The sequence below is a fragment of the Rhineura floridana genome, chromosome 3 (genome assembly GCF_030035675.1).
Source record: "Rhineura floridana isolate rRhiFlo1 chromosome 3, rRhiFlo1.hap2, whole genome shotgun sequence".
NCBI lineage: Eukaryota > Metazoa > Chordata > Lepidosauria > Squamata > Rhineuridae > Rhineura > Rhineura floridana.
Window position 1 is genome coordinate 23347124 of NC_084482.1, and position 25534 is coordinate 23372657.

The window sequence follows — 25534 nt, forward strand, 5'->3', positions numbered from 1 at the left end:
CTTCTCAGCTCCTTCCATTAGTGCTTGAACAGAAAACGTCCCTCCGCAACCTCCTTGAGGTACAGCAGGGGTGGAGTGAGGAAGACTGAGTGGGTCTGTGTTGATTGGTAGGTCTCTGGATTATTTGCTGGAGATCAGCAACGTCTGGCGGGCCAAAGGTTCCTCACCCTGTAATATTGCAACTTTAAAAACAACAGCTCTGCTGTGGCTGGTGCTTATCTTTCTGCCTCATTGTTTCTCACTGGTGAAATAGGAATATTTGGTTGACTTTGACCAGGTTTGTGTACAGCTGTGCCAGCCAGTTTTGGAACCCCTCATTTGTAGTAACACAGGTTTAGAATTTTGTACTTCTATATGCAGATAATCCCAATGTATGATATATTTCACGGAATGAGGTAGATAACTAGCTCCCCTCCCACCCCTCCTCACATGTGGTCCAGCCTCCCAGCTATGATTTTGCACATGGCTCCAGTTAGTGGACTTTTAGTAGTTAATTCTTTTTTAAAAAACTGATTTTTATGTGTAGTTTGTAGATTGAAATTTGTATACTGTAGTCCACCTTGGGATCTTTTATGATAAAAAGTGGATTATAAATATGATGGGGCTGATGTGATTGTAGTCCAAAACATCTGGTGGGCACCAGGTTGGAGAGGACCGGTTTACATTGGTGGTGTATTTTAATTTTTGCCACATTTGGTACTGAGAAAGACAGAGTTGTATTTTTTTCCTGTTTTGCTTTATTATATCTGGCTGTTCCTCCAAGGAGCTGAAGAGCAGTTTACACATTCTTTGTAGGCAGTCTTCTAATGCAGCTCCTTAACTTCAGCAGCTGAAGCTTATCGTATGTCTTCAGACCATCTTCTGGGTTTCAACTTGCTTATTGCCATAGCTGTTGGCTAATTCTGCCCTGGGTATTTTTTTTGTTGTTGTTGCAGGGGGAACCTTTTTTCTGGGCTCTAGCGGGGGTGGAAAAAGACGATGAAGCCAGCAGGAAGCTGGGACAATGTGGGTGCATCACTATGGAGACACCCAGCAGCACTATAACTGCGATGCAGGGCACCATTCCAAAATCATCCCCTCGATGTGGCACATTCCTGTGTTATTGAATACTGCAGGAGAACGATGTCTAGAGGAGAAAAATGGAGGAATGGGGCTATTCCTTTCCCTGAAATGAGGGCTGGGAATGGGAGACAGAACACCATTAAAGGTTTATATGTGACTGATTCATACCACATTGCCTCCCTCTTAAAATGAAGTATTGGGAGAAGAGGTGGTCAAATATATCATGACTTGCTGTGTTTATCTACAATTTTGCATTTTCACCTTGCAAGAGCAGATAATGGTACTGGATGCAGATTTCAGCATCCTGACGCTCTTTGCTTGCATTAGGAAAAAAGCAGCAGCAAGATTCTAGCTCTTAAGGGTGTACATGAGGTTTGCCAGTTTGTGAATGCTGAAATCTCAAAAGCCAGGAGTGGTGGGATGGGTGGGTGTCATTGATCTGTATGGTTCCCTGCCCCCCACCATGACTAAAAGAAGCTGAATAAATGATGCAATGTAAGTTAAATAGTGAGTTAAAATCTGCTGATGAATGCCAGTAACAGAATTTAAGCTTTCTTGATGCAAGCTGTGTACACACCAGAGTGTTAATGTGCACATGAGTCACAGCACAGGTCTGATTTTTTTCCCGTGTGCCCTTTTGTGCATGCTTGTTCACACATGAGTGCTTTCATTTAAACTCTGTCTCAGTGTTTCCCATCCACACTAGTGGGTGGTGCTTGACGGGTTGCATTCACATTGTGTGGTGTTGTCCCCTCCCATCAATTAGTACTTCCCCACCCTCCCTGAATTCTGGAAGTCTGAGATCCGTTGTGGACATGTGTGCAGGTATTTGTTTACCTGTCTGGGGGCCAATTTTAAAAAATGTTTTTTGAGGCACAAGTTTTCTGATACACCAGACTTGGAACAAGATAGCGGGTTAAAAAATAAATACAAATGTGTTGCGCCTGGCCTTACCAGCAGCCCACCGAAGAGCACCTCCCCATCAGAAGTAGGGGGTGCAAGGGTAGATGGCACCCACCAAAATGTCACCACAGATGTAAAAAAAAACCCAGCCTCTCAATGTGCTTCAGGATGTCCACAGTTGGGTAACATGCAGTTTTATGTTGGATTTGTTTTTCCTTACAGCATGACCCATGGATCAGGAAAATCTAAATGAAATGGGGGGACAGTGAGGGATGCCACTTGGATGAGGACTACATCATGTGGACAAAACGAAGAGCAGAGCTTGGAAAAGTTACTTTTTTTGAACTACAACTCCCATCAGCCCCAGCCAGCATGGCCACTTGATTGGGCTGATGGGAGTTGTAGTTCAAAAAAGTAACATTTCCAAGCTCTGATGAAGAGCATGCACACATGGGATGCATCACATCCCTTTTAAATTGCTGCATATCCTACACAGTCGTAGTATTTGTTATATGGTGAAATGACTACAAGGACTACAAGGGATCCTGCAAGGGCTTTATATGTGTGGGAACTAATTTTGTAATGGGCTAACTATTCTCCTTTACCAGGGATAGCCCCTCAAGCATTGTCCTGAGAGGCTAGTATTAATTTATTTATTTATTTATTTAATTAATTAATTAAATTTCTATACCGCCCATAGCCTGAGCTCTCAGGGCTGTGTACAACAAAGAAAGCATTTCATATACAATTTAAAACCTAGTCATTAATATCTGGGCTATATGTTTTTCTCTTGAATTTTCTTCCTTTTTTCTTGCCTAAAAGAACCAGATCCTTAAATTACTAGACAAAAGCCATTTTGTTGTCTGTTCACCGGAACTGGGGTCAAGCATTAGAAAGGAGCTGAATTTCAAAAAAACTCACTTCAAAGGAATTTGTCAAAAGTAGTAGCTGCTCCTTTTACAATGGGGAGGAGGTCTGGCTGTGAGCTGAGCAGGGAAAAAGGAGCGATCAAGTGCTCAACCCTCATACTTAGAATTTTGCAAGGCCTAACTATGGGGAAAGCCCATAGCTCCCTGGCAGAGCACCTGCTTTGCATGTAAAAGGTCCCAGGTTCAATCTCTGGCATCTCCACTTGAAAGGATCAGATAGTAGATGATGGGAAAGAGTAAAGACCTCTGTCTGAGAACTTGAACAGCTGTCGCTAATCAGAGTTAATCAGGCAATGGTTCCTCCAGATGCTGCTGGACTACAGCTCCCATCATCCCTGGCCATAGGCCATGCTTGCTGGGGCTGATGGGAGTCATCTGGGAGGAGGAGAGTTGCAGTACACATGTGGAGCCCACAACAATTTCGCTGATTTGGAAATGTGCCCGCAGGCCCAAAAAGGTTAGTGATCCCTATATATAGAAGGATCTTGGCCAGTGGGATGAGCAATACAGTGCTGCATTAAGTGCTGTGTGGAGCCTCTATTTTAATTCTGCTTCCAGATGGTTGAGGAAAAGCAGTGCCTCAGTAATGCTAAAGGGCTTGAAGTGTGGAATCAACCTATGCGTTGATTTCTGTAGTCAAGAATGTTGGAGATGAGGGCAGCTCTATACCATAAGGAGAGGTGGCTCAGGCTTCTCCCACCGTACCCAGTGTTCTTTGCTTTGTAGGTTTCTTATCAGTCTGTACATGACAAATGTTAAAGTGGAGGTGGCAACACCAAAGGATTAAGATTGGCCTCTTAGGCAGCTTAGTTTTAGCACTGTCTGTTGTGTAATGTATATACATTAAACACAAACCTGGTTCCGAGTGTTAGGAGTGTAGCCACTCTGCTCAGATCAGGAGTCTAGATTCTTATGGGATCATACTCATGTTTTTGTGGATAATGCATTCCACTCTAAATTCTCCATGTCCCTGTGGGATCATTTCAGAAAAGAATCACGTGAGTGACAAATAATGACGATGGATCTGACACACAGTTTCAGACACACAGGGTAACAAGGTGTACCTTTAAAAACTAGGTCCAAATCAGAAACATCTCTTATAATGGGTTAAGAGGTTTGACTGAGATCTTAAGAGATTTAGCTGGGATCAGGGAAAGCCTTGTTTCCCGTGTGATGAGATTGAAACATTACTGCAGTTGCAGAGGATATAATACAGCAGCCTGTGCTCCATTGACAGAGGGGTCCTGAAATCATTGTACTGACAACATGGAACTGAATTGTCTAGCAATTTATGTAGGATTTAATGAGCCCTTGTTTTAAAAACCAGAACAAAATCCTAGCCCTCATTAATATGGATAGCAAAAGGGGCTGTGCAAAGCTTTCACTGACCAAAGAATAGGATGTCTTTTGCTTTGCACATTTCCTTACCCAACCCAATGCACCTTCATTCTCTTTCTTTCACCCCTAAACATGTACAAATTGTCTCCCCAGCATGTCATTTATCCCACCCCTCTCCCACAATCCTTGTAAAATAATTCCACATTTTGCAAAACAACTTTTTTTAAACTGCAAAGTAGCATGATTATATACATTCATGAGTATCTATCTGGTCTGAATGGAATACAGAATGAAGATTTCTCATTTGCAAAATGTGTAATTTTAGGGGCTTAAATCCAGTCTTCCAATTACGAGATGGGCTTGCAGAGCAAGCAGAATATATCATATTTTTAAATGTCATCTTGATTGGTATGTAGCCTAGCCTTTGGGGGAAATAGGAGTGATGTTTCTATTTTGTACAGAGTTGAACAGCCTCCTAATTCCATTGTGCTGGCTCCCTGTGTGTGTGTGTGTGTGTGTGTGTGTGTCGATGTTCAGGAGGAGATGAGGGAGGGAGGCATGCAGCTATAAATAGCATATCCAGAGAGGAGTGTTTTTTTTAATGCCGCTTGGTTTGTTGGAAAAGGGGGAGGTGAAGGGTTAAAGGGATAATTTGCGCCAATCTCTCCCAGTAGGATTAGAGATCAATCATATTCAGGAGAAAAGAGCCTTCCATTCTATGAGAAAGAAAATGGGAAATAAAGCCCACTAACTTTGCTTTCATTTTGGCTGGTACCTGTCTGAGATCCTATTCCATTCTGGGCAACTCTGTTCCTGAGTGCCCTGTTACTGTAGCCTTGTTTATATTCATTTGGGAAGAAAATGTTTCTCTCTCCAAGGCAGCCTTGACAGGGAGGTTGTCCCAAAATAAGTTGCTCGGCAATGATTTTCCATGGCTAAGCATGCATGTTCTGTTCACTATGAAGTAGAGGGCTTGTTGCCAGCACCAGCACTTGACTGTGTTTCCCTCTGGCTTTTGGCAAACATTCACATTCCCTGCTTTAATCTGAGCCCTGAATCATTCATATCTTCATGATGCTGGTAAGTGTCTTTAATAGCACATCTGCAGACAAACAAAGCATTCTTCCTTATTCGTATATACAGATATTTGGCTTGAGAGGCATCAGCAGGATTGAGGAGAACTGGCTTGTAGTGGGGGGATTACATTGCACTGGCGTTGTGAATCAGGCATTGAAGGATACCAGCAAATGTGGCAACAAGAATCCACCTCTAGAATGGCATACCAATCGATACTTGAGAAATGAAATGTAGCCATGGATCAGCCATGGGGCTGTGTTTTATATAAAGGCTGATTCACACAACCTGAGGGGAAGTGCCATGGTTCACTGGCAGCGCATCTGCTTTGCATGCAGAAGCTCTCTGGGTCAATCCCTGATGACATCTCCAGATAGGACTGGGGAAATTCTCTGCCTGAAATCGCTGCAAGTCGGTATTGATAATATTGAGCTACATGAACCAATGGTCTGACTTGGTATATCCTATGTCCCTAACCAATTTTGCATGATCGTTACATGGGGAAACTACATCAACCCGATTTGGGGAATGTCTGTGTGACTGGCTTTATGAGTGCTTGGAGGGCCAGCCGGAGACATTTTGTTGCCTGAGGCATTGTATCCAAGACTGACAAGTTAGTGTCAGCACATGAGGCCTCTGAGTGTCTCTCCCTGGGAGTACAAACACAATCATAATAAGTGAAATAACTAACAATTCACTGCCTTTTCATGACAGCCAAATCCAGCTGCCTGAGGTGACTGCCTTACTCTGCCTAATGATAGGTTCAACTCTAGAACTGGCTGCTCATTTGCTAACGGGCCAAGTTCAAGGTTCTAGTTTTGGTGTACAAAGCCCTATACAGCTCAGGACCAGGATACCTGAAAGACCGTCTTACCCCTTATATACCCAGTCGATCACTGTGCTCTGCAGGTGAGGCCCTCCTGCAGATACCATCTTATCAGGAGGTTCGTTCTGCACAATATAGGAAACGGACCTTTAGTGTGGCAGCATCTACCCTGTGGAATTCCCTCCCTTTGAATATTAGGCAGGCGCCATCTCTGCTATCTTTTCGGCACCTTTTGAAGACTAGTGCAGCTTGAGGACGTTGACAAGGTGCTTGGACAGGTTCGTGAAACCACTTCTGTGCTGGATCCTTGTCCTTCTTGGCTAATAAAAGCTAGCAGGGATGGAACAGCCGGCTGGGCCAGGGAGGTGATTAATGCCTCTCTGCGAGAGGGGATGGTCCCTGGCTGCCTGAAAGAGGCGGTAGTGAGACCACTCCTGAAGAGACCCTCCCTGGACCCAGAAAATAATAACTATAGGCCGGTAGCAAATGTTCCATTCCTGGGCAAGGTCCTTGAACAAGTGGTTGCGGGCCAGCTCCAGAAACTCTTGGATGAGACCAATTATCTGGATCCATTTCAGTAGGGTTTCAGGCCTGGTTTTGGCACAGAAACAGCCTTGGTCGCCCTGTATGATGACCTTTGTCGGGAGAGAGACAGGGGGAGTGTGACTCTGCTGATTCTCCTTGATCTCTCAGCGGCTTTTGATACCATTGACCATGGTAACCTTCTGGGGAGACTGGCTGAGTTGGGAGTGGGAGGTACTGCACTGCAGTGGTTCCGCTCCTACTTGGCAGGTCGCCTCCAGAAGGTGGTGCTTGGCGAACATTGCTCGGCACCCTGGACTCTCCAGTATGGGGTTCCGCAAGGTTCAGTTCTGTCCCCCATGCTGTTCAACATCTACATGAAACCGTTGGGTGCGGTCATCCGGAGCTTTGGAGTGCATTGCCATCAGTATGCTGATGACACGCAGCTCTATTTCTCCTTTTCATCCTCTTCAGGTGGGGTTGTCAATGTGCTGAACTGGTGCCTGGCTGCCACAATGGACTGGATGAGGGCTAATAAACTGAGGCTCAATCCAAACAAGACTGAGATGCTGCTAGTGGGTGGTTCTTCTGACCGGATGGTGGATGTCCAACCTGTCCTGGATGGGGTTGCACTCGCCCTGAAGTAGCAGGTTTGTAGCTTGGAGGTTCTCCTGGAACCATCTCTGTCACTTGAGGCTCAGGTAGCCTTGGTGGCACGGAGTGCCTTCTACCAACTTCGGTTGGTGGCCCAGCTACGCCCCTATCTGGACAGGGATAACCTGGCTTCAGTTGTTCATGCTCTGGTAACCTCCAGGTTAGATTACTGCAATGCACTCTATGTGGGGCTACCTTTGATGACGGTTTGGAAGCTGCAGCTTGTGCAAAATGCAGTGGCCAAATTGGTAACAGGGACCAGACGGTCCAAACATATAAAACCAATTCTGGCCCACTTGCACTGGCTGCCTGTATGTTTCCGAGCTCAATTCAAGGTGCTGGTTTTGACCTATAAAGCCTTACACGGCTTGGGACCACAATACCTGATGGAATGCATCTCCCGATACAAACCCACCCGTATACTACATTCAAGATCAAAGGCCCTCCTCCGGGTGCCTACTCCAAGGGAAGCTTGGAGTCTGGCAACAAGGGAGAGGGTCTTCTCAGTGGTGGCCTCCAAATTATGGAATGATCTGTTTGATGAGGTGCGCCTGGCACCAACTCTGTTATCTTTTCGGCGCCAGGTCAAGACTTTCCTCTTCTCCCAGGCATTTTAGCATGTGTTTTATACTGTTTAAATTTTTTAATTGTGTTTTAAATTGTTTTTATAAGATCTGTTTTAAATTGTATTTGTTTTAATGTTTTTAGTTACTGTAAACCGCCCAGAGAGCTTCGGCTATGGGGCGGTATACGAGTATAATAAAACAAACAAACAAATAAATAAATGTCCTCTTTCACCAAGCCTTTTAGGTTGAGACCTATCCCGGTCTGCATCTGTGTTAGAATTGCTTAATATGTTTTTTAATAATGTTTTAAACCCTTTTTTAAAGTTGTTTTTTAAAAATGTTTTTAATGCTGTTTTGTTTTAATGTATTTTAAGATCTGTTTTTATGATGTTTTAAAGTGTTTTTAGCGCTTTGTTTGCCGTCCTGGGCTCCTGCTGGGAGGAAGGGCAGGATACAAATTAAATAATAAGTAAACTTAGTGTAATGTGATAAACTGACACTTGGGTTTCTGAGAGTGCTCACAAAATGTGACTTTTTACACCCAAGTTGATAGGGAGCAAAGCAAGCAAGCAAGCTAGCTAGTTTAATGGAGTTTATGGGCTGCTTCACACATCGTGTTCTCTAGGACTGAACAAGATGTACTGTGGCAGACCCAAGTCTAGAAATCTGGGTTGCTGCAGAACAGCAGAAGAACAATGGATGGGGGCTCATTTTGGAGGGGAGAAGCAGCAGGAGGGAGTGATTAACCCTTTCCTATCTTCCACTTCTCTCATGCTTCCCCTCCTTGTGCTGTTTTTTCTACCAGTTGTAACTAATACAGGTCTGGGAACCCCAGCTAGGGAGAAAGTTTCTGAGGGAGGGGGTGAAGGGGAAAAGAGCAGGCGTGGGGAAGGTTACATACGGTCTCTTCCAGACTACTGCTCTTCCTCTCCAGATCGCCCTCCCTGCCACTTTTCAGATGGTCAGAAGCAACCCCAAGATGCAGTAATGGCCACCAGCTTGGATGGCTTTAAAAGAAGACAAATTCATGGAGGACAGGGCTATCAATGGCCACTAGCCATGATGGCTGTGCTGTGCCACCCTAGTCAGAGGCAGCGTGCTACTGAAAACCAGTTGCCGGAAGCCTCAGGAGGGGAGAGTGTTCTTGCACTCGGGTCCTGCTTGCGGGCTTCCCCCAGGCACCTGGTTGGCCACTGTGAGAACAGGATGCTGGACTAGATGGGCCACTGGCCTGATCCAGCAGGCTCTTCTTATGTTCTTATGTTCTTAACCCAGGTCTGCTGCCAAATGTCTAGTTCAGCCTACACCTAAGCATGTAATAGAGGAATGAGACCAGCAGAAATGTGTATATCATACATGTACCCCCAACTAACAAAGAGAGCCAGGGTTAGTAGCAGCTCCCTGGTAAGTGTACACTCTATTCTATTGCAAGCCCTTGAAACCCAATGCTGAGATTTTGGGGGGGGGTATTTGGAGGGAGTAAGGCTTTTGTTTTGTGCAGTACAAAGATCCTTGTCATCGTGCATGTTTAAAATGTGCTTTCGATGTTATAGGCAAAGGAATTAGGGAAAGGTTTTTGGAATTAGTTACTGATTCTATCATAAATGTTGTCTCTGTTCTGAAGATTTTACATGACCAAATACCACATATTACCATCTGTAGCAAGTAGTACAATGGAGAGTATTTCTATAACCAACGGGGTACTTCCATTCCACAATGGACCTGATACGAGAGTCTCCCCTAGGTCACATCCACATCATACATTTAAAGCACTCATATCATTTTAACAGTCATAGCTTCCCGCAAAGAATCCTGGGAACTGTAGTTTGTTAAGGATGCTGGGAATTGTAGCTCTGTGAGGGCGTCTCCTAACATCTCTCAGTAGCCTTAACAAACTACACTTCCCAAGGTTCTTTGGGGGAAGCCATGGCTGTTAAACTGGTATAAGAATGTTTTAAATGCATGGCGTAGATGTGACTCTCAGCTGTTCTCAGTCCCACCAACCTTCTCCCTGCTCATCCCTAAGATGAGCAAGGATGCCTATTCAAGATTACAGTACAAATTTCTCTTTAACATCTCTAACCTGCTATCATAATCACGGTGGGAGTGATTAAAAGGATGTGGACTTATGGGTGAAGTCAGAATCAGCGATTGTGTAAGCATGAAATTAGTGGGGAGTAGTTGTCAGTGGTTAATTTTATTTTTTTTAGGTCTCTCTGGAAATCACACCAATTGGCCTAGAATCCCAGCCCACTGATTCCAGATGTGGGTGGGTGGACTGGACAGTTACTGGTGAAAGAACTGTACTCTGTATACCTTTGGAGGTGCTCTTCTTAATTATGCCAGATCCTGCCATTGAAAACAGGTTGCTAAGCTTAACCCTGCCTTATATTAAGGCCTGATATTAATTAATATAGGATACAAGGGTGTGTGCATTCTGCTTAGTGATTAATTCCATAGCCCAGTTAAGCCGATGGATGAGTTTTTAAAACCATTTGAATCAAATGGGACTCAACTGGCTTCAAATCACCCATTTGGATTTCACTGGTTTGCAGATTGGGCAGTAAGCAGCCACTTCCCCCACACTGCCTGCTGATACTAATGGCTCCCCTAGAACAAAGAGCTACTTTGAAAAGGCCCAACAGTCTCTGGGTTCAGTTGTGGAGCTCAGTATTGGTGCCAGTACAGCCCAAAGGATTCGGAGGATGCCTCTTTCAGGCAGCCCCTCCCTGCTGGCACTGGCCTTAAAGAAACAAATGGGAGCAGCTGGATCTGTGTGAACTGCTGGGATTTTGTTTGTAAGGCTTTGTGGACCTGCATTAGCCCCTTGGATGCTTGGGCTTCTGAGCCTGCAAAGTACACCTGCTGGACCAGCAAAAGGTGTTCCCTAATGAGGGCTTGCAATGGGAAACCCTACAGATATCTTTTCTGGTTTCAGTGAGGGCTGCTGGATTGCAATTTCAAATTAATGCACATAGTGTTTGTTCTGTAAACCCTTCCAGTGAAGTGACAAGGTTCAGAAATACAGGATGCCCCTTATGAGATCATGATGAATTTATCCACTCTCAATACACCAAGAGCTTTACAGCATTTTTATGTCCTCCAAAACATTGTTGGGTGGATGTTTTAATTCTCCTTTTACAGATGGGAAAAACTGATGCTGAGTTAGGGCAGTGTCATGGCTGGCTAGTGAGATACAACCTTTTCTCTAGCTCTATATTTAGCCAGTGTGGTCTAATGGTTAGAGTGTCAAACTGGGCCCTGGAAGACCACAGCTGAAATCCCTACTCAGCCATGCAGCTCACTGGGTGACCTTGGGCCAGTCATGGTCTCTCAGCCTAACTTACCTTACAGGGCTGTTGTAAGGATAAAATCGGGAGGGGTCTTGTTTGTATGCTACCTTGTGCTCCTTGGAGAAAAGGTGGGAAGTAAATATAATAATAAAAAATAGCTAAGTATGTTTCCGCAATGGGCACTAACTGGTGGAAAATGTTTCCTTTAATAAGCATTGATGGCTGAAGCTACTCGTTAATAGCACATCTGGGCTGCTGCATGGGCCAGAAGTGAAGGGAAACAATTTGGGAATTCTCCTGTGGACAGTAAAGAACATTTTTGCAGTTGAATGAGGGGTTCCAGGGGTATCCTGTTTGGGGGAAAAACTGATAGTGCTTTAAAGATTAGCACAGTCTAGATGCCTACCTGCACTCAGCAAGACCTACTTCATTTTTTTAACATAGGAGTCATGTCTGCTAAGGGCAGACCTGGTGTTTATTCAGTGTTTGCTGTGGTAAGCCAGGGAAGTGTGAAAATGGCATGTATGTCTTAAAACATAAAATACACATTTCCCCAAACCTCCTTTTTAGGTGTTCCGGCACTTGTGGAAACTAATACCTGAGGGGTGAGGGGAATGGGAGTGAGCATGCTGGCTCTGCTCCTCCTCATCCTTTGTGAGCTGGAGGGCAACTGTGTGAAGCAGGGAGGCCACTTCTACTTCCTGTGTAAAGCAGAACCCTGGAAAATCAGGGTTCTCCTTCACCCGGTCCACCTACATGAGTAGAACCAGGCTCTCCGCTTCAAACTCCAGCTCGTGGAGGGTGATGTGTAGGGTAAAGCTAGAGCACTCACTGCCACGCTTCCCTCTCATAAGTTCCCACAGTTAATGGAACATTGAAGATGACCCATATCACAACCAGGCATGACTCTCTCAGAACATACCAATGGAATGTCCCTGCATATTTTACACCAATGTAGCAATCACGGCTACTCCCAAAGAATCCCAGGAGTGCTATCTTGTGAGGGAGCTTGTGAGGGAGATAGTAAGTTCATCCTCACAGAACTATAATTTCCAGGATTCCTTACAGACTGGAGAGGTTAAACCACTTTCAAGTCTGTAGTGCAAATGCACCCAATATGTATACTGCAGCAAGTGTAGAACAAACCCGAATGTACTTGCAGCAAGTTCAAATGTCATGTAAAGTATGGATGAGCCATTGGTCCATGAATGAACAAATGTTTGAACCCATCAACACTCTTGCTTTAGGTCGAGGTCATTCACAAGTAATCAGCAGATACCATCCAGAAACAGGTTTGTCACTCAAGTTTGTGTGAACTAGGCCCTTGGGACTCTAACTTACTTAGGTCTTCAGTCCTGCAATTAAGAATGATTATTACTTTGAGATTAAGGTCTTATTTTGTCACCGAATAAAGCCCAGCACAATGGTAAATGGCCTTTTTTTAAAAACATATACCACACTTTTGATCTTATTTGCATTGCTCAGGGCAGCTTGCAACAATTAAAAAACAACAACAATACAATAAAATGTCTTTCTGTCCTCCTGTCTTGCCTGCCTAGTTCCCTCCCTTGTCTTGCAGTGACTTCTTTTTCAATTCTATATAATAAAGCCCTTCATTTATTTTACATGCAATAAAACCATTATCTCTAGAAGAATATCAGCATTGTACTAGTGGCAACAATGGACCAAGTAGAAAGCCATAGCTTTGGGGAGCATCTAAGGCCCCATCTCTGCTTTATACATTTAAAGCAGTATGCTACCACTTTAAACAGTCAGGCTTCCCCCAAAGAATCCTGGGAACTGTAATTTATTAAGGGTGCTGAGAGTGGTTAGGAGACCCCCTATTCCACTCACAGGGCTAAAGTTTCCAAAGTGGTTTAACAATCAATCCCTCTTCCCAGGGAACTCTGGGAATTGTGCCCCAATGAAGGGAACAGGGGGTCTCCCAACCACTTTCAGCACTATTAATAAATTACAGTTCCCAGGATTCTTTGGGGGGATGCCATCACTGTTTAAAGTGGTAGGATACTGCTTTAAATGAATACTGTAGTACCATGCCACCTTAGACAGGAACTCAAGCCTTCTTTCCCATCTCTCCCACTCGGATTTGCCTTATCTCAGCCCATCCCTTCTCCAAATCCCACCAACCCAGAAGAGTTTAGTGATCATGCCCACTATGGTTACTTGGCAACCAGGGCTGTGGAGTCGGTATGCCAAACCTTCGACTCCGACTCCTCTATTTTTCTACTGTCCGACTCCTACTCCACCCAAAATTGCTCCCGACTCCGACTCCACGACTCCGACTCCACAGCCCTGTTGGCAACTGTAGTTACCCTCCCCACCCCATTATTCAGGCCAGCAAAATAAAATGGCTGACCAGATGAGGGTGAAGAAGGGCTGAAATTCAGTTACACGTGTGAAGAATAGAGAGACCAATATCAGTACAGTAGGGCCCCACTTTTTGGCATTCCGCTAATACGGTGGTCATCCGGAGCTTTGGAGTGCATTGCCATCAGTATGCTGATGACACACAGCTCTATTTCTCCTTTTCATCTTCTTCAGGTGAGGCTGTCAATGTGCTGAACCGGTGCCTGGCTGCCACAATGGACTGGATGAGGGCTAATAAACTGAGGCTCAGTCCAGACAAGACTGAGATGCTGCTAGTGGGTGGTTCTTCTGACCGGATGGTGGATGTCCAACCTGTCCTGGATGGGGTTGCACTCCCCCTTAAGGAGCAGGTTTGTAGCTTGGGGGTTCTCTTAGAACCATCTCTGTCACTTGAGGCTCAGGTAGCCTTGGTGGCATGGAGTGCCTTCTACCAACTTCGGTTGGTGGCCCAGTTATGCCCCTATCTCAACAGGGATAACCTGGCTTCAGTTGTCCATGCTCTGGTAACCTCCAGGTTAGATTACTGCAATGCACTCTATGTGGGGCTACCTTTGATGACGGTTTGGAAGCTGCAGCTTGTGCAAAATGCAGCGGCCAAATTGGTAACAGGGACCAGACAGTCCGAGCATATAAAACCAATTCTGGCCCACTTGCATTGGCTGCCTGTATGTTTCCGAGCTCAATTCAAGGTGCTGGTTTTAACCTATAAAGCCTTACATGGCTTAGGACCACAATACCTGATGGAACGCCTCTCCCGACATGAACCCACCCATACACTACACTCAACATCTAAGGCCCTCCTCCGGGTGCCTACTCCAAGGGAAGCTTGGAGTCTGGCAACAAGGGAGAGGGCCTTCTCGGTGGTGGCCCCCAAATTATGGAATGATCTCTTTGATGAGGTGCGCCTGGCGCCAACACTGTTATTTTTTCGGCGCCAGGTCAAGACTTTTCTCCCAGGCATTTTAGCATGTGTTTTTACATTGTTATTTTTTTAAAAATTGTATTTTAAATTGTTTTTTGTTTTAAAATTTGTATATTTGTTTTTAATGTTTTTAATTGCTGTAAACCGCCCAGAGAGCTTTGGCTATGGGGCGGTATATAAACATAATAAATAAATAAAATTAGAGTAAGGCCCCATATTTATTTATTTATTGCAATTGTATACCGCCCCATAGCCGAAGCTCTCTGGGCGGTTTAGAGCAATCAAAAACATTAAAACAAATATGGCGCTTGTTCCACTTTTACAGCATTTTTCAAGTGTCGGGCACCATTTTATTGAAGGAGTTCCGCTTTTTGGTGGGTTTTGCTTTTAGCCGGGGGTCTGGAACGTAACCCGCCGTATGAGTGGGGCCCTACTGTATAAGTTCCTCTAGGTCTAGGTAAGTAGAATGCCCCATTTGTTCTTTGTCTGAACAGATCTATAAGATCCAAGAAAGTATAAATTGGCCTCATTCCATTAGAGTCACTGGGACAGATCCTCAATGGAAATGAATAAATCTGCTTTTGCTTATTGGGTCAATGGAATTAAACTTTTTTTATCATCTTTATTTTTATCCCGCTCTTTTTCCAAGGACTGGAACTCAAGGAACTTCCACTTGCTCTAAATTCTCTCTTTCCATCTTGGAATCAGTGAGGCTAATACTCTCCCTGTTGAAGTAGGGATGGGTGAATCTGTCAATTTTGGTTCCTCTCAGTTTCTCATTTTTCCAATCTTAAATTAGGTTCTCCACATTTCCACATCAGTTTTGGGGAAAAAGTCCTCATGAAAAGTCTTCAGCATTTTAGTGCAAATTTCTCCCTATATACACATTTTCGTAAGCAGTTTAACTAATATACACATTTTTCCAAAGCAATTTCCCCTAATATAAAGCTGTTTTGGATGTTATCTTCATGCATATTTGCATTTTTTTTTACACATTACTTGGCTGGAGAGCTGCATTGCAAAATTTGAAAAAGTGCAGGTTGCAAAGGATGGCTGTGTTTTGGTTTGCTTACAGTTTTAGAAAGTACAAATTTAGTAGGTTCACCTTTAAATGTGAACTGAATTGAATTTCTCCTCCATCCCTAATGAAAGCCTCCCTGCCGTTTCCATACTAAACCTCCATCCAGTGTAAATTTGACAGTTTCAGGTTAGGGCGGCCACTCATGCATTGGCAAAAAAGAGGAAACACATCACCAGAAAAAGAAGGCAAAAGAGGACACAGACTGGAATATGCTAATTTATATTTATAGATGCCAATTCTATAATTAATACCAGTGTGGTGTAGTGGTTAAGGTGTTGGACTACAATCTGGGAGACCAGGGTTCGAATCCCCACATAGCCATGAAGCTCACTTGATGACCTTGGGCCAGTCACTGCTTCTCAGCCTCATGAAAACCCTATTCATAGGGTCACCATAAGTCGAATCGACTTGAAGGCAGTACATACATACATACTATAATTTAAATAATAATAGTAATACATTTCATCATAGCAGGGAAGACTGTGGCTAGGTGGCCTGTGTGCCTGCCCAGCCTGCTGTCCAGATGCTGCTGGCTCTTGATGGGCAACTGCAAGGTCGCTTTCCTACTTTCCCTTCCTGGGGTTCTTTACCTGTAAACAGCACTTGGAACAGATAATGTGTTCTAGCACATTATCCACCCCTCTGACAGCCCTTCAAATAGAGAATTGTCCTCTGTAAAGAAGGATACATGGGCACCCAAGGTTCTTTGTTTATGTAAACTACTTTGCTTTTGGGGAATCTCTGGTGTCAGTTTCTCCACTAGTGCAAATCTCCCTCCTTCCCTTTGTTGCCATTTAAAGGAAGGAGATTCTCTGCTGTTTTAACTGGCCTTATGACTGTTGCATCTGATATTTTTCATGAGCCTATCTCTGCCTCTTGTTTAGGCTATTGACTATTTTTCCAGTCCATTCTTCCCCACCACCAGCCTCATCACTACACACATACATACCCTTCTGTTTTTGACGAACCAGAATTGAGGTACATTTTCCTGTTCCCATGAATGCTGATTTCACCGCTTAGTTTAATTATTCCTGCTGTTTTCCTACATTTTCAGAGCTTTGGTTGCTATAACGACAAAATGTAGGGATTTTTTTAAAACAAATCTAAGACATATTTTCATTAGGTCCTCTGACTCAGAAACAAGCAGTTGGATTTGACCAGGATGGCAGTGATGGAAATGTCCAAAATAAAGCATGACTGGCAGGGAGCTCTTTGCGGAGTGCCTATTTGTTTGTTTGCTGTTTGTTCATTTGCTTTATTTATTTATATATCCACTTACTCCCAGCTAAGATTTGAAACAGGTTTCCAACCTTGTGTTTTAAAGCTCCATCTGTAATCTACAGACTTGATTTTCAAAAGGTTCCCATTAGTAGCACACCAAGTGCTTGTGAAAAATCTGGCCTGTAGTGAAACAATAGGAGCCGCTGACTGCTAGTCACAGTCTGGTTCATGCTGAACAATCTGTTGCTTCAGAGTAAATGTGGTTCAGTGTATTGCCTTGTCTGTCTCAGACACCTGAAAACTAAGTACTGGGTGGCCCTTTCAGGATCAAGATCTGGGGCCTAAAGAAGCAATAAGGCCCAGGCGTAGAGTGACAATTTATGCAGTGCCCAAAAAGAGAAAATGCATCATTAAAAAAGAAGAGAAGACACACATGTGCATAAAACTTGCATATGTTAATTTATATGTATAGATGCCCATTTAGAAACGCTATGATTTAAACAGAAATGCAACATATCTCACTAGACCTGTGTGCCTGTTTAGTCTGCTGTCCAGGTGCTAACTAAACTGTTGATGGCCAACTTCAAGCTATCTTCTTTGGAATCATGGGCTTGTTTTCAAGTAAGTACTACTCACAGCAGACCCCCCTGAAATGAATGAACTTAAGTTAGTCATATCTATTAACTTCAGAGTCTCTTCTGAGCGGCTGACTCATCTCCTTTAATTCTGATTTGCTCCAATCAGCATGAAAGGACAAGGACACTTCTCAGTGGCTAACATGATCCATTTTCATGCTGATGTGCTCATATACAGAGAACTGGCTGGGACCCTGCTCCCAAAAAAGTAATGACCCCCCACGTCCCTAGACAACTATACCCCTGATGACCACCATTAGTCTACACAGGAAATAAGTGTGAGTAGCCTGGGTTTCCAGACACTTCACAGGAGTGTTCTGGGCACTATACACTCTGTGTAACCATAGTAACATTCCAGGAAAAATGTTGGCTTACTTCCTGCTGCACATTGGAGTTGTCATTCTGGATAAGTAGAGAACTGTATTTCAATACCAGTTTGGCAGTTTTCAAGTGTCTCAAGGAGCCAATAGTATTTCAAATACTCTTAGGATGCTTCTTATTCTGGACAGGCTCCTGAATCTGCGCTTTCAAATTACCTGTCTCTGTTTGCCCACTTCCCTGGTGGCTGGCATGGATACTGGTTTGACTACCTGCTTCGTTGGAACTAGGATGGGGGAGAAATTCCATTTAGTTCATATTTTTAGGTGAGCCTACCTAATTCGCACTTTAAAAAAAAAAGTGAACCAAAACATAGCTATCATTCAAAATTTGCACTTCTCTGAATTTTGCACTGTGGTTCTCCAGCCAAGCAATATGTACCAAAGTGCAAGTACTGTTTATTTATTTATTATTTGATTTATATACCGCCCTTCCTCCCAGCAGGAGCCCAGGGCAACAAACAAAAGCACTAAAAACACCTTAAAACATAATAGAAACAGACTAAAATACATTAAAACAAAACATCTTTAAAAACATTTTTTTAAAAGCTTTCAAGACATCTTTTTTAAAAAAAGATTAAAAACACATTGGGTTTTTTTAAAAAAAAAAAGGTTTAAAAACATATTAAAAAGCAATTCCAACACAGACTGGGATAAAGTCTCAACTTAAAAGGCTTGTTGAAAGAGAAAGGTCTTCAATAGGTGCCGAAAAGTTGGTGCCTGTCTAATATTTAAGGGTAGGGAATTCCACAGGCTAGGTGCCGCCACACTAAAGGTCCATTTCCTATGTTGTGCAGAACGGACCTCCTGATAAGATGGTATCTGCGGAAGGCCCTCATCTGCAGAGCGCAGTGATCGACTGGGTATATAAGGGATAAGTTGGTCTTTCAGGTATCTTGGTCCCAAGCTGTATAGAGCTTTGTACACCAAGACTAGAACCTTGAATTTGGCCTGGTAGCAAATGGGCAGCCATTGCAATTCTTTCAGCAGCAGAGTGACATGTTGGCGATACCCTGCCCCAGTGAGCAGTCTCGCCACCGTATTTTGCACTGGACCAACCTCAAGGGCAGCCCCACATAGAGTGCATTATAGTAATCCAGTCTGGAGGTTACCAGTGCATGGACAACAGTGGTCAAGACTATCCTGGTCCAGAAAATGGCCATAGCTGTCTTACCAGCTGAAGCTGGTAAAAGGCACTCCTAGCCACTGAAGTCACCTGGGCTTCTAGCAACAAAAATGGATCCAGGAGCACCCCCAGGCTACGGACCTGCTCTTTCAGAGGGAGTACGACCCCATCCAAAGCAGGCAACTGACCAATTATCCAAACTCAGGAACCACCAACCCACAGCACCTCCGTCTTGCTAGGATTCAGACTCAGTTTATTGGCCCTCATCCAGCCCACCACTGAGTCCAGGCACCGGTCCAGGGCTTGCACGGCCTCTCCCGATTCAGATGTTACAGAGAAATAGAGCTGGGTATAATCAGCGTACTGCTGACACCTTGCCTCAAATCTCCTGATGACTGCTCCCAAGGGCTTCATTTAGATGGTAAACAGCGTTTGGGGACAAGATGGTACCCTGTAGCACCCCACAGCACAACTGCCAGGAGGGTGAAAGACAGTCACTCAATGCTATTCTCTGAGAACAACCCTGGAGATAGGATCGGAACCACTGTAAAACAGTGCCTCCAATACCCATCTCACCAAGTTGGCCCAGAAGGATACCATGGTCAATGGTATCAAAAGCCGCTGAGAGATCAAGTAAGAACAACAGGGTCGCACTCCCCCTGTCCTCTTGATTAAGGTCATCTATCAGGGTGACCAAGGCCGATTCAGTCCCATAACCAGGCCTGAACCCAGACTGGGATGGATCAAGATAATCTGTTTCATCCAAGAGTACTTGCAAGTGCTGTGCCACAACCCTCTCAATCACCTTCCCTAAAAGGGGGGTATTTGTGACTGGTCAGTAATTGTCACAGACCAATGGACCCAAGGTGAGCTTTTTTAGGAGCGGTCAGATCACCACCTCTTTCAGGGTGCCTGGAACCACTCCCTTCTGCAATGATGCGTTGACCACACCCTGGATCCACTTGGTCAACCCCCCTCGGCAAGCTTTAATAAGCCAAGAAGGGCACGGGTTGAGAGGACACATTGCTGGCCACATCATTGCAATCACCTTGTCTACATCATCAGGCTGCATCAACTGAAAATGTTCCCAAGAAGTTGCAGCAGACGTTGTACTGGACACCTCATTGCGGACCACAGTAGATGTGGATGGGACATCAAGAGTGCTATGGAGGCAAGCAACTTTACGCTTTACTAGGATAAAGTGAGCACAAAAATGCATATATTAGTGAAAATATATAAAAATGCATTATATTGGGGGAAATTGCTTTACAGCAATATGCATTAGGGAAAATTACGTACAAAATGTGTAATTAGCAGAAATTTGCACTTGATGAACGTTCATGCAGACTTTTTTATTTAGAAAATCACACACTGATGTGGAAAAAGGAGAAAATGAAATTGACAGATTCACCCCTCCTCGGTACCTGCTTGGCTTCAGATGGCCAGCCCTGAAACTTTGGAAGCAGATGCCATTGGTCATAATACCTTATCTACCCATAGCTTTATACCATTCATTGTTTGAGATGGCAAGGGTCCATTACCAAAGTCTGGTGTGGGTGTTGCCCCCTGATTAGCCAAGCACAGCAGCTGTGAGTCTGGCGTTTAGAACACAGACAGTTGGTTCTTACTGAGCATGCCCAACATTATCATTGAGTTCAAGCCAAAATTTCTTAAATTAATGAAAAATCAGCCAGGCATTTTTTAAACTTTTAAACTGCGGACGATGAAGGTCAGAGTATGGGGCAAGGTCAGTAATAGGATTACAGGTACTCTGTGAACATGGCTGATTTTTAATGAATTTCAACAGATTATGAGAACTCTGTCAGAAAAAAGTCCAAAAGGGATCTGGGTTTTCCCCCTCTTTTTAGACTTGAACTCTCTATTCTCTCTGTTTTGTGTATCGCCATGTAAATTGAGAGGGTTGTTAAGGAAGCATTTCTGAGTTCAGGACTATAAATTTTGTAAGGTTTTGTTTTGAAATGAGCTTATGGGAAGCATCAGAATGGCAGGAGGGTATTTTCAATTTAACATTGCGGAATGTGAAAAATCCACGCTGGCTATAGTATACAGCCACTCTTGGAGCTGTATAATCTGAGGGCTGTTGCACACTATGTGAATTGCTAAGGGGTAGAGATTGGGGGGGATTTGGTTCACACATTTTAATCTGAATCTACCTAATCTGCACTTCCCAAAACAATATGCAAACCAAAATGCAGCTTTCATATGAAACTCTTCTAATTTTGCTGTGCAGTTCTCCAACCAAAAAATGTGTACCCAAAATGCATGTGTAATAGGAAAGTGTGCATTAAAATGCATATATTAATCAAAAACAACATATAAAATGTATTCAATTAAGGAAAATTGCTTTTAAAAATGTGGATATTATCAGTAGTGGCCAGTGATTGCTCACCTGCTTAATGAACCCCGAGCGTCACTGCCAATTCCTGAGAGGGAGAGGTGTGGGGAACTGTATGCATGTGGCAGCAGGAGTGGTGGATGGCTCCAGCATCCTCCTTGCTCTGCATCTTGCGACTACCTCTTACTCCTTTCTGCTCTATTAAAGCTATAGCATATTCTCATCATTTAGAGCAGTGGTTCTCAAACTTTTTTGGTTCGCGGCGCACTGTAAAAAATATTAAAAAATTTTGGCGCACTTTGTGTACAAAATTAAAAATATATTAATATATTTTAAACTATGAATAAAAATAAACTATAGAAAACTATTACTTACCCTATACAAATGGGTTTCTTCTCATTTTTAAAATATACTTTCATAATATTTGAGGCACACCTAGCCACCTCTTAAGGCGCACCAGTGTGCCTGGGCTCACCGTTTGAGAATCACTGATTTAGAGAAACAGTGGCAAGAACAACCCAGGAACAAAACAACAACAAACCATTAAGCAGTGGAATATTAATGAAAACATAAAATAGCATTCTAACTAACCGAGACTCTTATTAAAATAGTCATTAGGATTCTTTAAGGCTAAAATTTTAAGCCTTGTCATTTACATTGTTCAGGGCAAAAGCAGACCAGTACACTAGCCTAGCAGAAGAAGCAGGGAGCATCCAATAAAAGTGGTCAGTCAAGATTATGTGCGGAGTCTGTAATGACTCCTTCCTTCTCAAAGGAAGAATTTCTGTAATGGTGAAGTGAAACTGTCTCCAAACCCTTTTGACATTCTCCATAACAATGGACATTATATAAGAGTTGAACACTGAGCTGGTCCCAGAAAAGGAAAATTACATTTAGGAATCTTGTTTACATAATTAGTGTCACTGTGATGCAGTCACTAAGGCTGCAATATAAACCCCACTTATTTGGGAGTATGCCCTATTGAATTCAATAGGACATTTCAACAAGCCTTTTCAGTGGAGATCTTTATCTCAGTCTGCATCTGTGTTGGAATTATTTTTAATTGGTTTAATTGTTGATTGTTTTTAGATGTTTTTAATTGTAATGTTTTATTACTGATGTGTTTACTGCCCTGGGCTCCTTTAGGAGGAAGGGAGGAATATAAATTCCATACATAAATTATACAGCCACGAGAGTGGCTGTATACTATAGTCAGCGGGGATTTTTCACATTCCGCAATGTTAAATGGAAAATATGCCCCATGCCATTCTGAGGCTTCCCATAAGCTCATTTCAAAACAAAACCTTACAAAACATATAGTTCTGAACTCAGGAATGTTTTCTTAACAACCCTGTCAATTTTCATGGTGATACACAAAACAGTCAGAGAGAATCGAGAGTTCAAAGTGTAAAAAGAGAGAGAAAAACTCAGAGCCCTTTTGGACTTTTTTCTGCGAGTTCTCATAATCTGTTGAAATTCATTAAAAATCAGCCATGTTCACAGAGTACCTGTAATCCTAATACTGACCTTGCCCCATACTCTGATCTTCATCTACTGCAGTTTAAAAGTTAAGAAAATGCCTGGTTGATTTTTAATTAATTTAAGAAATTTTGGCTGGAAGCCTATTATAACGCGGGGCATGCTCAGTAAGGACCAACTGTCAGTGTTCTAAAAGCCTCACAGCTGCTGTGCTTGGCTAATCAGAGGGCCACACCCACACCAGACTTGATTTCACTTGAGACAGTCATGGCTTCCCTCAAAGAATCCTGGGAAGTGTAGTTTGTGAAGGGTGCTGAGAGGAGACTCCTATTCCCCTGAGAGAATGGTTAACAGTCAGTTTTTAATGTTTTTAGTTATTGTAAACCGCCCAGAGAGCTTCGGCTATGGGGCAGTATATAAATACACTAAATAAATAGATAAATAAATGATGATTGTCCAAAGTGTAATAGAGGCCTGGTGTGGATGTGACCAGGGACAGCTTTGTTTTAAATTTGGGTGGGAGGTAGGGTTGCCAGGTTCAGGGCCTGAGACTGATCCTGTATCTTTAGGAGAAGAGAAAGTCAGCCAAGTGCTGGTGTTCTTGCAACATTGTAATGGGAAAAACCACAAGGTAGAATGGTCCCTTTCCCCTGCCCAACTGTGAAAGATACAGAAGACATCTTGGTTGGCAGGCCCACCCTGGTCAGTTTTACCTATCCTAATCATGATTGCATAGTATATCCGATTCAACTGAATAATCATACAAATGATCAGACCTGCCTTTTCCCTCCTTCCCCTTTCCTCTCCCTTTCTCCTCCCCTCTTCCTTCTTCCGCCTTCCCTGCCCACTCCAGCACTCTGTCCCTCCCCCCCCCACAGTCAGTTTTACCTATCCTAAGCATGATTGCACGGGAGTGAATCCCACTGAACTCAATAAACATGCAAACGACCACATCTGTCCTTCTTCTCCCCTCCCCCTCCTGCCTGCTCCCATCCCAGTCCTCCCCTCTGCCTTTCCACTCCTCCCTGTCTTCCCTTCCCCATCCCTTGTGGTCAGTTTCATCTATCCTAGGCATGATTGCCTGGTGTGTGTGTGTAAATCCCACTTAACTCAATAAGCATGCAAATGATCAATCCATTCTCAGCAAACTTGCACAGGATCCCATTTCTTACCTCCCGGATTAAAAAGCAGGGAAATTCACTAATAGGCAAAAAACCTTGCGGTTTAAGAATGTACCTATAGCCCACAGATATTTCTACCAAACTTTAAAAAGCAGGGAAATTGGGCAGCTATAGTGAATGCACCAGGGGAGCAGGAGACCTGAACTCCTCTCTGAGATATTGTACTGCCCTACAAAGTTGTCAAAATGCAAACACCATTTGGGTTGGTCTTTCACAGTCCAATCCACTTGCTGTGTAGCTTGGAAGAATTTTAGAAACCTAAATTGCAGTATGCAAGTATTTTTACAAATAAATAAATAAAATAAGGTAGGCTCCAAGTGAGCCTCCATCAGAGCAACATTCTACAAATGGGGCATTGCCACTGAGAAGGCCCTTTGTGCCAGTGACCTCCCTGCCCCACTGCTGCACCTCTGATGGTGACGGTACCTGAAGAAGGGCCTCTCATGAAGGTCTTAGTGCACAGACAGTTACATTTGGAAGATGGGTGGTTACCCAATCCCAAATTACCCAATCCCAAGCTGTGAAGTCCTTTAAAGCTTAAACAAAAATCTAACTTTGAATTGAGCCTGGAAAAGAGCTGGGAGTCAGTGCCATTGACAAGGTGTAATATGTGTAATATGACTGAAATATCTGCAAATTATGGCCACATTTGTATTGGCAAATGCAGGAGGATGGCACCAAAGACAAAAAAAAAAAGGAAACCAGTTCCTCAGGAATGGCAAGATCAGTCAAAATGAAGTGCAGATGTTTTTTTTTATAGTCAGACAGGAACATTATATCTTATATTCCTCCACTGCTCCCTTCCCTCTGTCGTCTTGCAACTTTCTCCTTTGCAAATTAGGCTCCTTTTAAGGAGTATAGTCAAGATGGTTAACACAGAAAAGTTATCCCATAACACCTTTCATAATCAGGGTAGTTAAGAATGATTAAAAGGATATAGGGTTTAGTAAGCTAAATCCTACTCAGAGTAGACCAAATGAAATTAATGAACCTAAGTTAGTCATGGGTCTAGAACTAGCATTGAATACCACCCTACAGTTCTACCACTTTTTAAATGCATGCTGATGGTTGAAGAGTCATTAGTGATTATATAGAACTAGGTGTGGCAAGTTACTCCAGTCAAGGCAATTTCCCCCCCTTCTTCTTGAAATCATATTAGTTTTGGGGCTCAATTCAAAGTGCTATTTTTTGACCTATCAGGCCTTATGTGGCTCAGGGTCCCAATACCTTAGGTCCTGCCTCTCCCAGGACCCTGTGTTTACCTGCCCAGACCACATGTTTATCAACTGAGGCCCTTCCTTGTGTGCCCCCTCTGAGGAAGGTGCCGAGGGTAGCAACATGAGATCAGGCCTTCTTAGTGGTGGTTTCCTGACTGTGGAGAGATATGCCTAGTGCCTTCGCTGTGAATTTTTTAGTGCCAGGTTAAGATGTTTTTATTCACCCAGGCATTTTGCTCTTAATTGGTGTTCATCTTTTAGTTGGGTAGGGTAGGTTGTGTCCTTTTTATGTTACTGCAGGTTGAGCACTAGTTAATAATGTTCTTTTATCTTCTGATGTATTTTAAATTTGGTATTGTATGCTTTAAAAAATGTAAGTTGCTT

At 43.4% G+C, this 25534-nt stretch overlaps 1 protein-coding gene across 2 annotated transcripts in view; it reads left to right on the top strand.

Annotated features, from left to right (window-relative positions):
- Nucleotides 1-25534, top strand: part of AGAP2 (ArfGAP with GTPase domain, ankyrin repeat and PH domain 2) — a 144387-nt gene that overhangs the window by 24057 nt on the left and 94796 nt on the right. The window contains exon 1 of one of the 2 annotated variants that reach the window (XM_061615006.1): nucleotides 3215-3351. The exons of the other annotated variant lie outside the window; for it this stretch is intronic. Within the exon in view, the coding sequence (XP_061470990.1) occupies nucleotides 3243-3351 (109 nt within the window). The 5' untranslated portion in view covers nucleotides 3215-3242. Of the gene's footprint in view, nucleotides 1-3214; nucleotides 3352-25534 lie in introns of those variants that run through there. 2 annotated transcript variants of the gene reach the window in all.